This window comes from Pyrus communis, chromosome 2, assembly GCF_963583255.1.
Source record: "Pyrus communis chromosome 2, drPyrComm1.1, whole genome shotgun sequence".
Lineage (NCBI taxonomy): Eukaryota > Viridiplantae > Streptophyta > Magnoliopsida > Rosales > Rosaceae > Pyrus > Pyrus communis.
Genome location: NC_084804.1, coordinates 30,178,033 through 30,191,360, shown reverse-complemented (window position 1 = coordinate 30,191,360; position 13,328 = coordinate 30,178,033). Strand labels below are relative to the sequence as shown.

The 13,328-nt window shown below is 37.4% G+C and overlaps 2 protein-coding genes across 3 annotated transcripts; both read right to left on the bottom strand.

The window, feature by feature from the left end:
- Positions 1–1,465: 1,465 nt before the first annotated feature.
- Positions 1,466–6,238, bottom strand: LOC137725416 (bifunctional dihydrofolate reductase-thymidylate synthase-like). 2 transcript variants are annotated; one of them, XM_068464086.1, is made up of 13 exons: positions 5,947–6,238; positions 4,692–5,188; positions 4,210–4,609; positions 4,067–4,111; positions 3,806–3,871; positions 3,114–3,175; positions 2,957–3,031; positions 2,698–2,863; positions 2,496–2,619; positions 2,266–2,372; positions 2,066–2,132; positions 1,843–1,914; positions 1,466–1,750 (listed from the first exon to the last, which is right to left on the bottom strand). In XM_068464086.1, the coding sequence occupies exons 2-12, from the start codon at positions 5,126–5,128 to the stop codon at positions 1,877–1,879; spliced, it is 1,587 nt and encodes a 528-aa protein (XP_068320187.1). In that variant the 5' UTR covers positions 5,129–5,188; positions 5,947–6,238; the 3' UTR covers positions 1,466–1,750; positions 1,843–1,876. The 2 variants fall into 2 exon arrangements, with proteins under 2 accessions (XP_068320187.1, XP_068320186.1); XM_068464085.1 differs by lacking the exons at positions 1,466–1,750; positions 1,843–1,914 and having other exon boundaries at positions 1,923–2,132; positions 5,947–6,236.
- Positions 6,239–7,165: 927 nt separating this feature from the next.
- LOC137725821 (diaminopimelate decarboxylase 1, chloroplastic-like) lies at positions 7,166–11,943 on the bottom strand. Its single transcript, XM_068464616.1, has 8 exons — positions 11,372–11,943; positions 11,080–11,254; positions 9,939–10,088; positions 9,328–9,489; positions 8,570–8,755; positions 7,992–8,114; positions 7,751–7,840; positions 7,166–7,652 (listed from the first exon to the last, which is right to left on the bottom strand). Exons 1-8 carry the CDS (start codon positions 11,869–11,871, stop codon positions 7,572–7,574), a joined length of 1,467 nt encoding a protein of 488 aa, XP_068320717.1. The 5' UTR covers positions 11,872–11,943; the 3' UTR covers positions 7,166–7,571.
- Positions 11,944–13,328: the final 1,385 nt, after the last annotated feature.

Sequence of the window (13,328 nt, the reverse complement as noted above, 5' to 3'; positions counted from 1 at the left end):
ATAGGGTCTGACAAAAGGGTTCAAGAAGTGTTTCTGACTCACATGTAGGCGACCAAGTCCTTAACGAACTTTCGTTTAAGATGTACTAAAGATGAATCAACAATTTGAACTGAGAAAGAAGCCCTTCTTGGTTACACGTTGCATTATTAAAATCCTCTGACCTAGAATGGGGCAAAGGTGAAAGAATGAATGGAATATACAAACAAAACAACTCAAGTGTTTTACTTTAACATGCTTAATGACTTGAGTAAAATAAACTTACAAGAAAACTCCTGAGGCATCTAAGTCCTTCCAGGAATATATAGGCGCAATCCGCTACGCATCCAACGTTTCAACTATGCATCTGGAACTTTGACTAGGGCTTTACAATATGGTTCAGAAATCCAAAAGATCAAACCATTAAGAGACAAGCGAGTAGAACTGGCCATACTTGGCTGGCTCCGGATCAACAAGAAGTTCAAATGTCATTCCAACACACATTCCGGAGAAGTTATTTGAGGATGATTTACTCATGGTCAGTTGGTAACTATCCATCTTCGAAGCAAAACCCATTCTCAAAAACATAGTTAGGGGCAATTGTGGGACCATGATTTTCTACTCCCATGACATGTGAAGAGAATGATCAAAATGCCTGAAGCCCATGGAGCGTAGCCCCTAGGATAGGCTTAGCTCTATTAAAGATATTACTTGTCTCCCAAGAAAGGAAACCCTAGTTAAAGTCAAATTAGGATATCCTTGAGATTAGGCAAATATAATCATGATTCTAGAAAGATTGGGTATCATATGCTAGATTTCCTCCTATATAGTCTCCCAATTTGATGGAGATTACTTTCCCTACAAGAACTCTCAAGATCCCTCTCTTTCTTAGATCTATCTCTCTCTAGGACGACCTCTTTATTCTCTACAAGACTACCATATGCATCCACGTCGCTCTCGATCTATCACTCTCTCTCAGACTTCTACAAACATATTCTCTGTATGCTTAACAAAAGTCCTTATGCCGCCGTCTAAGCGTAAACACATTCATGGAGAACTCATCTCCCAACACCCTGCCAATCTATTCGTCAAGGATGGTTTATTCCATTCTTTCTTATAACTATACTGGTGGTTTGATTCTCTTTCCTGGAGATATATAGGCAACCTTTCCCGGATTCAACCCCACTCCCCTCGTGGGAGATCATGGGCTAGTCCAACTAGATTTCGCTTCCATCAATGGATGTGCGCAAATTTGGTTCCAACAGGACGGAAAAATGGTTAGGATCAAGTTAGGTCAAGAGTTCGTTTTTGTGGTTTCAGTTTTCCTGTAAAGTTGGAAACATATGAAGAAAATGCTGACTTCCAAGCAAATCCCATCCAAGCAAGTAGAGAGCCTGGACATTGCCAATAAGTCAAAATAACTGTTTCTTGCCTATCAAACATAACAAGCCGAAGCTCGAGGAACATAATCCACCACATATACCAAGCCAAGGTAAATCATGTGATCCAACTCCTTTTAATTATAAAAGTACAACATAGTAATTAAGAAAGCAAAGTGATGAGGCTCCATCCAGGTGACAAAGTACCGAAGCATGCTCAAATAAAAAGACAAAAGTATGCTAAATCACCTTAGAACCACCCGAGTCCGAGTGTATGTGGAACTAAAGGATTCCCGATTACTACAAATGCAAAGCTTCAAGTATATCCTACTACCAGTTATTCATCTGTATTGAAACTCTACATCAACATCAACATCAACCATCAAATCCTGCACCTGAAACACGCAAAAAAGCTTCAGTCTCGCATAATGTCTAATTTGAGGAACAAGATAATCAAATTGTACAACTTAAGTTGGTTCAAACTTACAATCCCAACTGCATGCTATGTAAACCCATTTGAATTAGCAAAGGTAATATCGAGGTATAGGCAGGGTTAGACCTGTCAGTGCAAAGAAAGAAAGTGTAACTTGCCTTCAAAACTAACAGCAGCATCGCATAGATAAAAAGACTAGTCTCTGAGCTCTCTTCTGAAAATTTGAGAAAGCCCTATACGGCCATTTTCATTTCTATCTTCTGATGAGGATCATAACCTATCAGTTGGAAATCAGCAGCCGCAAAAGAATCTATATTCTTTTTCTCAGGATTGATCTTCAAAATCTGCATTGAAATATAGGTAGGTAGCTGTAAATAAACAAGGTATATAACAGGTAGAAATGCGAGAGAGAAATTAAGTAAAGTACACTTTCAAAGACCACAAACAAGATCATGTATGTAACGTGATTAAACTTACTGGAAAAGGCTTGGGCAGTTTTTCAAGCTGCTCCTGCAAAGGCCTGATGTGAGTGCGGTAAACATGAGCATCCCCTAAGACATGAATGAAATCACCAGGAACAAGATCTGCACAAGATAAAAGTCTATTAAGGACTCTGAAGACGCAACATCAGATGTAAGTTCTTAAATCCATCAGGTAGCAATGGAGAAAGAGGTGCCAGCTAAAAGAGGACTATTTAGAATGCATACCACAAACATGAGCAATCATGCATGTCAGAAGAGCATATGATGCTATGTTAAATGGAACGCCAAGGCCAATGTCAGCAGAACGCTGATACATTTGACATGATAACTCTCCATTGGCTACATAGAACTGCAAGGAGAAAGAAGGATGTAGTAAAACAAAAGAGATGTGATAATGAAATAAAAGTTATAACGCCTCAAGATAAACCTGAGCAAACATGTGACAAGGTGGGAGTGCCATCGATTTGAGATCAGAAGGATTCCATGCTGACAGTATAATCCGCCGATCATCGGGATTGTTTTTAATCTTGTCAATAACATCTAGCAACTGATCAAATCCTTGACCAGTGTAGTCAGCATGCATGTCAGTATACCTGTAACATGGAACAGAAATAAGTGAGTTTGAAACTAGACTTCATTACATAAATTAAATATCTAGAAGCTTAACTATACAGAAGTTTACCAACCTGGCACCAAAGTGTCGCCACTGGAATCCATATACTGGTCCCAAGTCGCCCTCTTCCTTGTCAGTTAAACCAACACTGAAGTGGCAGATACAAAAATCACTTAAAACTGCATAATACTTGCAAGTCCTCACACACATTTGGGCAGTCTAATACTTGCCTGTCAAGGTAGTCTCTAGATGCATTCCCATCCCATATGTGAATGCCTTTCTCCTGAAGGACCTGCCAAGTAGTCCAAGACTCAAATATAAGTATTATATATAGATGGAAGAACCTGCTTTCTTGCATCAAACTTCTCCGTGGGATGACGAAATCAATTGCATTTTTGTTGAAAATCTTGCTTTTTACAAACTAAAAAGTTGAGCATGGTCCCATAATTGTGGAAGCGAAAATAAAAATGTAACTTATGAGAACATAATTTAAATGCAAGAAGCTTCAAATGGTCCCTTTCAACTGCTGTAAATTCATAAAATTATAAACAATTTCAAAGCCACAGTCCTGAAAGCATCAAGATAAGTCATCTTTTTGTTTTAAATATACTGAGGAGAAACGACAAACACAAATTTCAAAATGCTCGACTTTGTACAGAAATCAACTTTTTATTAAAGGGGGACCCCAAGCCAACAAGGCTCCCCGCTTTGCGAGGACTGGGAACGTCTATCATATGCAGCCTTACCCTTGCTTTCCAAAGAGGCTGTTTCCACAAATCGAACCTGTGACCTTTTGGTCAAATTTTTAATAAGCTAGAAAAATCAACGCGCTCAGCTATAGTCCGATATGATGTAAAGACAATGAAACAAGGAAAAATATACATAGCATTCAAAAGGAAAAGGTTCAACGAAATCGTAATACCTTGGCATTTGTTGAACCACTGATGAACCACAGAAGTTCTTCAACAACCCCTCGCCAAAATACTTTCTATGGACCAAATTATCACAATGTAAGTCCGTTTGAAAAGGATAGAGAATCAAGTACCTAATAATCTAACCTCATGCAAAGGGAGTAAAATGGAATCTAATAAATTTGAAGCTACACTTGTGTGGAAAAACAAACTTAGTGGCACAGAGTAGGTTGAGAGAAAAACAGAAATCTGAAAAGGGATAATATGCATGCCTTAGTTGTCAGAAGGGGAAAAGTTCTTCGCAGATTAAACCGCATCTGTAGATATACAAAGTAAATAAGTAAACATCAATTATCCATTTTATTGTTAAATGAAGGATAACAGGACTTTCTCAAAAATCTTAATTTAAGATTACCTGGCAACCAAATTTTGACAAAGTACCAGTCCCTGTCCTGTCATCCTTAGCAGTGCCATCAGAGAGTATTTCTCGAACCAACCTTAGATACATGTGCTCCTCATGTTTCTCAAAAATCATCTTCGGCAGAAAAGAAAAATTCTTCACCTCACACTTAATAGAGTCTGACTTACCATTAGAGTTCAGATCATTGTTTTCACAAAGGGATTCAACTGCAGAATTTCTTACACGAACATAAGTTGTGAAAGAATGACGAATGCCAATTTCAACCTTAGGAAAGGATGAATACCACGGCTGAAATACAGAGGAATCAATTGCAGGGATAAAAGTGTCACATTCAATGTTTGTCTCTATTTCTGTAATGTGAATGGCTTCACAGCCAGGCGCATTGAGAGCTTCCCTGGATACAGAAATTTTAATAAAAAGAAAAGAAAAATAAAGAAACATGGTTTAAAATATCGAAATTAACAACAATGTCACACCTTAATATCTGGCCACCTCCAATGAGAAACACTTTCTCAATTGACAGACAGTAAGGAGAAGCAGCTAACAATTCCAAAGCAGATGCCATGCTTCCGCATATCACAACATTCTCTGCAGTAGCAATATCAAAACTCCCGGAACGAGTCAGAACAACATTAAGGCGGCCAGGTAGAGGTTGATGCTCAGGTAGAATGCTCTCCCATGTTTTTCTACCCATTATAATCGCATTCTTTTTCGCAGGATCTGACGTGGTCACAGTGATGTCCTTAAAGAACTTGAGATCAGACGGCAGTCTCCAAGGTAGTTTCCCATCCTTTCCAATACCCATTTCACGAGTCGCAGCCACAACAACTTGGTACGTCCTCTGTGGATTGGGTTGGGCATTACCATTTCCATTTGCACTCACCAACAATTCACCAGCCACAGTTGAACCCATAGACCGAAACTGCCTAAAATGAGAGCCGCACAGCCAATTATTCCAGAAGTGCAGTAAACCCTACAATGTAGCATAAATATGTTACGAATAACAAAATAAAACTAAATACAAAAGTGCAGACACGAGCATATGGCAATTGAACGAGAAAACAACACAGCAAATGAGATCAGAGAAAGTGCATAAGGTAATTGGGTACATTGTACTCGTAATTATCGAATTTCAAACACTTGGGGCATCTACATCAAAACCCACCAAATCCAATATTTCGATTATCTATAAATCAATATATAAACCATTAACAGAAACGTAAGTGTTACAACACAGTTACCGCTGCTACCGCCCACTTCGACATCAATCAGTGCAATTCAGGCGAAGCATTTAGTTAAGATTTTAGTGGATTTAACTAAGTTTTAATGCTATACTGTAAATTAGTTATTTATTAATTAAAATACAAATTAAAAAAAAATTAAATAAATAAACAGAACATTTGCAATTTTAACATATTAATCTGATGGTAAAACTTGCGTGGAAATGTGAAAACAAAATAGAGAAATTATGATCAGACCCAATCGAATAATTAGTCCAATAAAAACACAAATGCCACTAATTTCTAGCAGTTTAAACCCTATGACGGAAAAAAATACAGAAAAAATAAGTAAAGCAAACAAAAAAAACATAGAAATCAAGTATAAAATAATAGATCATACAAAAAAACAACAAAATCACACCCAGTTAAATCAAATAAGTAATATAATAAAGATAAAATTAAAAAATAAATAAATGGAATGGATTGGAATGGAATGCGAGAAGCAACTGACCGATCGTAACGCCAAGCGCGAAATCTTGGAGTGGGGGGAGCAGCCAAGAGCAACGGCAATCTAGGGTTTGAGAGCGGAAGGAGCGAGAGAGGGAATTGGAGAAGGCTGAAACCGCTTTCTTCGCTTTCAATCCTTTTCTTTCTTCTTTCTTTTTCTTTTCTCTGGGACTGACAAAAAAGGGCGAAAATGTTGAGGAAGTGGGGGGAGGGGCAAGAAAAAGAGGAAAAGAAAGGAAAACAATTGGAATCAACAGCGATTGAGTGACATGTATAATCCAAATGCAAAAGGGCAGTTGACGCGGAGTTCCGCCAACGACTCTGCTTGCGGAAGGTGGGCGTGCCTACTTAAATGCCCCTGCCCACAATTCCACTATTATGCCAACTACAACAATATTATCAACATAGTGCTATATTCTAAAGCCCCGTTTTTACATTTCACATCTTTATTAATTTTTTGCTATTAATTTTTTTGAATTTATTCAATTCTATGTTCAAAAATTGACAAGGTTTATGAGAACTAAAAAGTTATTTTTCAACGTCACTTTTAGCTAAACTAAGAGTAAGTCCAGCCCAATTTAATAATTACTAGGTAATTAAATGAATAGTGATTGTCTGAATGTATTTTCATTACACGAATTGCCAATCAATTGATATTAAAAGGTTATTTTTTTCAAATAAAATATAATAAAAGATCATTTTAATTTTAATCTTCGATAAAAAAATTTAATCAATTTCGTGCGCTAAGCGTTCTGTTCATGTAAGAATTTGATAGGCCATCACACTACCATACCATGACCATAATTGTCAAAGAAGCTCCTCTAAGTTGGCGAGAGTCTATTGGGTAAGAAGTGACATAATAGTGACATTCTTCCTAACTAAGATAAAAGTGAACAGAACAATAAAATTCTGTTATATAAGAATTTACAAGGCAACTGTACCCAAGGAGAGATTTTATCTATTTGCCCCAAAACTCGGGCAACAAGCCATATATTATCTACAAGTCGAGAAAAAATTTTACGAGTGTTATTCCACTTATATAATGATAAATGGCGTATGTGCCTTTGTTTTCAACAAAACTTACCAATACCAATATGTTATCAGTACATTATCGAAAATATTGTTTCAAAATCAATAACGCGTCCGTTGTTTATTCGAGCGTAGTCAAAAGAAAATTTCTACCTATATCATACTTAAACAACAATGGCACTGGGTGTTGCGTATCAAATCTTCAACTGAAAACAAGGTGAAATTCTCTTGTAACCTGACCTTGTTTAGACCATGAATTGCTCATCAAAAAGATACACCAATTTGGAATTGTTCAAGAAAAAAAGTTGATCCAGAATTGTTAAAGAAACAAGCGATCCGTGTTTTCGATACCGTAATGCAAATGGCCCTGCAACTGGAAATGCCATAAATTTGATTGTGCAGTTGATAAAGGTTTGCAAATAGTTACATAAAACTCTTCACTGCTTATCAATCTTCTGTTCCATTTCCTTTCATGACAGCTACAGTCGACCGAGGTAACTTCGTATCCAAAGACAGAAGTTCCGGAGTTACAACAAATCACCATGAATTAAGGGGAGATTCGGGCCTCTTTAGCTAGCGCTAACTTCCAATCTCTCGCAATCAAAGACCCTCAAAGAATCGCATGTGGTCTTCAAATGTCTCTGCATGACGGATCTTGGCCACTGACCCATCTTCTTGAACCTGAAAACATTGTAAAAACTCTTAGAAACAAGTTACGGGAAAAGAGGATAGATATTGGTGTTACGGCGTAGGGATTGTTTGCAGTAACAATCACACACCCAATATTCTGGAGGACGCATTTTAAGATTGTAAGTTGAAGCCATGCTCATGCAGTAAGCACCTGCGTCGTGAACCACCAGACCAGCTCCCTGAAATGGCAACTTTAGTTCAGCAATCAAGCACCAAAATCCAAAAAGAAAACCTCCAGAACAGAATAACTGAGAACATCATCATCGTTTGATCTCCTAGTTACAATAAATGATTATAGCTCTGACCTTCCAATAAAAAGTTTACAATTACCTTCGGTGGAGTTGGAAGTTCTCTATCCTTCCCTAAAAAATCTGCAGACTCGCAGACAGGGCCCACCACATCGAAAGTCGAAATCTCAGCATCAGGTGGTGTAGGAGCAACTAGTTCTATATGCTGCAAGAAAACTCCCACAAGTCAACTGAGATTTCAAGCCAATAACAAAATGGCAAGTCTTAAAAGAAGGGCATGATTAATTATTATGCGACAGCCAATGATTTGAGTCTAACATTATAGCAAATAAGGAAAGGAGTGTGAGATAAGGCAACTGAAATACACGACATTTGATCAAAGGTAAATCAAGAATGATGCCTTCCAAATGGTATAACAGAAGCACGATAAGACACAGAGAAACAAAACTGATAACAGTAATTTTTTAGTGAATGAAGCTACTACAAGAAAGTTACTGGCATACATACAAAACACAAAATAAGATCCAAGAATCTACACCATGGATTACATTGAAATTTTTCTTGCACAACGAAAGGATTTCAATTGTTCATCATCTCCAGTTAACACTAAGGACTGACATCAAAAGCAAGACTAGCAGTTGACCACACTTGAAAACTTACTTGATAAGCATCATAGAGACTGGGACGAATAAGTTCGGCCATGCTTCCATCGATCACAATAAAGTTTTTGGTGCCATTTGTTTTGACACCTGTTACTCGGTTGACCAAGCTGCAGGTGTTTGCAATAACTGATCTACCAGGTTCAATGATAAGATTTAGACCTCGTGATAGGACCACGTCACGAACCTACACCCTCAGCATCAACGTTGAATAAATGTTAGTGAACGTTCACATCAATCAAGATAGAAAAAAACTTTTGATTCTCTTCGGTAGAATAACCATAAGGGAGCAAGCCCTAGGAAAATCCCTGAAGAAAGTCTTAAGTGTTTCGGGAAAAAATAGTCAATACAAGACCTGGCATATATGGTATGCTTATTGATTATTTGGGAACAAAAAGCTCGCAGAATGGTATGGGCAACTTAATCCCTTATAGCACTTACATGATCTTCATGAACCAACTCCATAAAGAGGTTATACATTCTTGTAATAAATGTAGAGACAATGGTCATACATGGACTCAACAATCTAAAGACTCGTCCTAAACACATCACATTTAACATCTGTGAGGTCCAAGGGATAGGACAAAGCCAGTAGTCTACACTTGAGATTTCAAGGAGCACCGTAACATGCATGTACGTACTGCAGCATTAATAACTTCCTTTTTTATAATACTACATTAAGGTGTTATCCCATCATTCATGTACGCATGAATTGCATACCTAAGATAGAAAACAAGATTCAAAAGAGATCAAACTCACGGTGTTGATTAGATCTCTGGGTTTTGGAAGTAGGGCACCAGAATGATAATAATCTATACCAAGTCCACCGCCGATGTTCAAGTAATCAACTTGAAAACCTTGAGACCGGATTTCATCAATGTACTTAACCATAAGAACAGCAGCATCCCGGAATATATCCACCTGGTAATACAAAAGGGAGGGGGAAGAGGGGGGAGAGAGAGAGAGAGAGAGAGAGACTTAGACTTTGTAATCTGAGAAGTGGGTGTAGTCTGTCACAGAACATTAACAAGAAATCCACATATATTAAAATAGCATAGCAGAAAAAAAAAACGAAGAATCATAAGTCAATCAGACTGAACAGAAGAAGGCGAAAGAGAAGGGCAGCTTATAATGCCTTCCAACCAACACTTATCAGCTGAATTTGAAATGGACAAATTAAACCTTTATTCACAAAAAGGTTCTTTATTTAAAGCTGTAACTCTGTTATTATGAAGAATAAACCAATTGATTTATGTTTCTTCTTAATGTGTTCTAGAATGACCAGAAACAAACATGGGTTTGAAAAATTTATCCTAGTTGAAAAAATTATATTGATAATATAAAAATATATGAACAAGTCATCAGCATACCTTGGTAATGGTGGATCCGAGATGACAATGGGCCCCAACAAGTTTTAGCTCATCAGGATGTGCCTTCACAGCATCCAAAAACCATTGCAGCTTCTCATTTCTAATACCAAATTTGGAATTCTTGTTCCCAGTGGCAACGTAAGCATGAACCTATGAAAACAACACATAATAAAACAGAACACAAAACAGAACATAAATGAATTAAGATCAATGTAAAGTTCAAATGCTCAGTACAGAGAACTTTATAATAATATTCAAAGGATGTGCCTTTACAAAAATATTCAAACACTAGCCTAAATCTGCAATTGAAGTTGGAGGAACTGGTGAGTCATGGTGGTTTGGGTACAATCTGTCCACCATGGCCCATACCAAGCATCTGTCTACATTTGTTTCTAAGAAATATAAAAGGGCATCACATTCAAATAAGTGTAACTATCTGAAGCACTACCATTGGTAAAATTGAATTCACTTTCTACAACAATAGAAGTGCATATGTGGTGCTCATGGTCTAAATTTTTAGGTTTTTCGTGTCAGTGTCCATGTAACATCATAAACAGTTTTCATTGCCAAAGCTACATAGCATGGGTACTGATCCCCTGGTAGTTGGAAAACACTCTTCACAGCCACAGAACTAAGTGGGACTAGGGAAAATATCAAACTTGCCATAATGGTTGTCGCATTATTATGAAACTAAAAGTATGCAGTCATGGCAAGAACACGTCTGGTTAGCTAAATAATTAAGAACAAAACTTAAAGTACAGATGATATTAATCATTCTATAAAGTTAACATGGAAGAACTATTATGAACTGGTATCAAATATAACACAATAGGAATTCTGATTCTTATCAAATGCCTTGTTAATTATTAAAAAATTATCTCACCATGAACCATATTATGCATCAAACACATTCTATAACTTGAAATATTCAGGAAACGTGATTCTCAAGTTATGCATCAAGAACCTTCCTAAGTTCTCATTGATATAATTTTAGCTCAAGCGTCACAATATCAAATAATGACTTTCAGTTAAAGATTTATGTCCTAATTTTTCTAAAAAGCATATCAAACATCTCATATTTCTAATTTCCTCACTGCCATGATTCATGAACATTGACACATTGTGGTTAAAGTATGCATACCTGAGGATCTACATCAGGGTTGATCCGAAGTAGAACATTGACCCTCTTGCCAGCAATCCTCGCAGCGGCAACAATATTTTCCAAGTCAAATTCACTATCGATATTGATAAAAACACCTTCTTGGGCCGCCAAAACCAAGTCCTCCAACAATTTTCCATTCCCATTAAAAATGCACCTGCACTCACACAATTGTACAACCATGAATTCAAAATATTCACACAAACAATTATAAATAATATATAGATATATATATATATATATATATATATACTGGGTTATGCAGAATTTTTACTTGGTGGGATCGAACCCGGCTCGGAGAGCCAACCGGAGCTCATTCCCACTGACAAGAACAGCACCGCAACCCAATTGCCTCAAATGCTCCAAAATCTTGAAATTGTTATTGGCTTTAATGGCGTATCCGATGACGGAGTTTAACCCCTCCAACGCCTCCTTGTAGGCCTCGACGTTTCGGGTGATCTGAGGCTTGCTGTAGAGGTAGAAAGGGCGTCGCTCAACGGAATCGATGACGTCCTGGACCTTGAGGCCCTCGCAGTAGAGAAACCCATCGGAGGATTTTGAGAAGCAGTGCTTGAACGGCGTAGTTTGGGACAGGGATGTGGATGGGTTTTGGGAGACGACGCCGGCTCGGAGGACAAGGGGTTTTAGGGAGGTGCGGGGTCGGAGGGGTAGAATGGGGTTTTGGAAAAATGGGTTTCGGGTTAAAGGGTTTTTCAGGGGTTTGGAGAAGGATGATGGGGTATGGAAATGGAGCTGTGCCTGTGCTGCCGCCATTGAAAGCTCAAGGGGAAGAAGAAGCAGAGTGAATGCTGACTGCTAAGAGACCTGCTGTTTTACTGACTGGGAAAACTTTTGAATCGGTGCTTTCGTTTATTTTCTGACGGTTAGATTTTCATACTTTAATCTAACGGGTCAGAATAATTAGGAAAAAAAACTGTAAATCTCAGTTTATTATACTTTCATATATCTATTAGTCTGACTGTTAAGTTTTCCGTTAACTAATGACGACATGACGTTTACGTGGATAATGATTGAACGTCACGTGTCAATAAAGATCCCACGTGAATATTAAAGTTACAAAAATTAAACATTACAAAATTACAAAAAATCAAAAAAAAAATCAAAAAAAGCTTTCTTCTTCTTCCATGCACACAGGGAAAGATAGAGCTTGGGTTATGTGAAGATTCTGCAGAAGAAGAAGAAAGCTAAACATGGAGCCGGCAACGCTGCAAAGAAAAAGGCTTAGAAGCTCCCGCCGATCAACAGCCGCCGCAAAGTCGAATTTCTTCAATGACCTACCCGACGATCTCATTGTCTTCGTCCTCTGCAAGCTCAGCCCCTCCCCTCCCTCACCATCCGATCTCATCAACGTCCTCATCACGTAAGCGCTGTGAACTCGGATTTCTTATTTTTCTTGCTTGCTCTTGATGAATTTGTCGGCAATGTAGTTGTGTTTCTGGCAATTCTATTTCTCTTTTGCCTTAATTGGACCTCTAGTTTACAGATGCATGATAAAATAATTGAAAAGCCACAGTTTATCACATAGTTTTTTATCCTAGCCATAATAAGACTAATGTGATTTATACCAAGAGACTAATGTGCTTTTTCACATGCCTTTTTGTCTCAAAATTTATAGAAATACAAAAATGATCATCACAAATTTCAAATCCTGCATTAACCGAAATTAAAACAATTATTCAAATTCCTAAAAATTAAAACAGCATTTAGAAGCACTATAAACTCAAATTACAAAAAACATCAACAACATGGTGAGAATGAAGATTTATTTTATAAAAAATGAAAAATCTTTCTCAACCAATATGCTAAAAATGTTCACCACCAGTATATAATAAAAAACATAATGCTAACTTCATCACATAGCAACAACTTTAAGCGCATCTCCTTCCAAAATTAGATTAAGAATTCACATGCCACTAATTAAGAAAATGATACTAACTAAAGTTGTATATTGTAAAATGCAACTGCTTTTAGAATTCCTAAGTGATATCAATTAGCAAGAAACCCATACCAACTCAAGTTGTATAGTGTAATAACGCAACTACAAAAGACCAAGCTTCTGCTGCTAAAAAGCTTTTACAATATCATAAAACTCTTAACAGTTTAAACCTTACCAAAAAGTTTATATGAGTTGAAGAACAGTTGTACTTAAGTGCAGCAAGATCATAACCTCTTGCAGATTCTCCTCCGCGTCAGAACCACTTGCAGTCCAA

Coding starts and splice junctions, on each gene's coding strand:
- LOC137725416 (XM_068464085.1), bottom strand. CDS start 5,128: ATGGGTTCAACTGTGGCTGGTGAATTGTTGGTGAGTGCAAATGGAAAT. Junction 4,112..4,209: donor TGTCAAAATTTGGTTGCCAG/GTAATCTTAAAT, acceptor GTATATCTACAG/ATGCGGTTTAATCTGCGAAG. Junction 3,872..4,066: donor TTCCCCTTCTGACAACTAAG/GCATGCATATTA, acceptor TTTGGTCCATAG/AAAGTATTTTGGCGAGGGGT.
- LOC137725821 (XM_068464616.1), bottom strand. CDS start 11,871: ATGGCGGCAGCACAGGCACAGCTCCATTTCCATACCCCATCATCCTTC. Junction 10,089..11,079: donor ACCCTGATGTAGATCCTCAG/GTATGCATACTT, acceptor TTGTTTTCATAG/GTTCATGCTTACGTTGCCAC. Junction 9,490..9,938: donor TCGGATCCACCATTACCAAG/GTATGCTGATGA, acceptor TTGTATTACCAG/GTGGATATATTCCGGGATGC.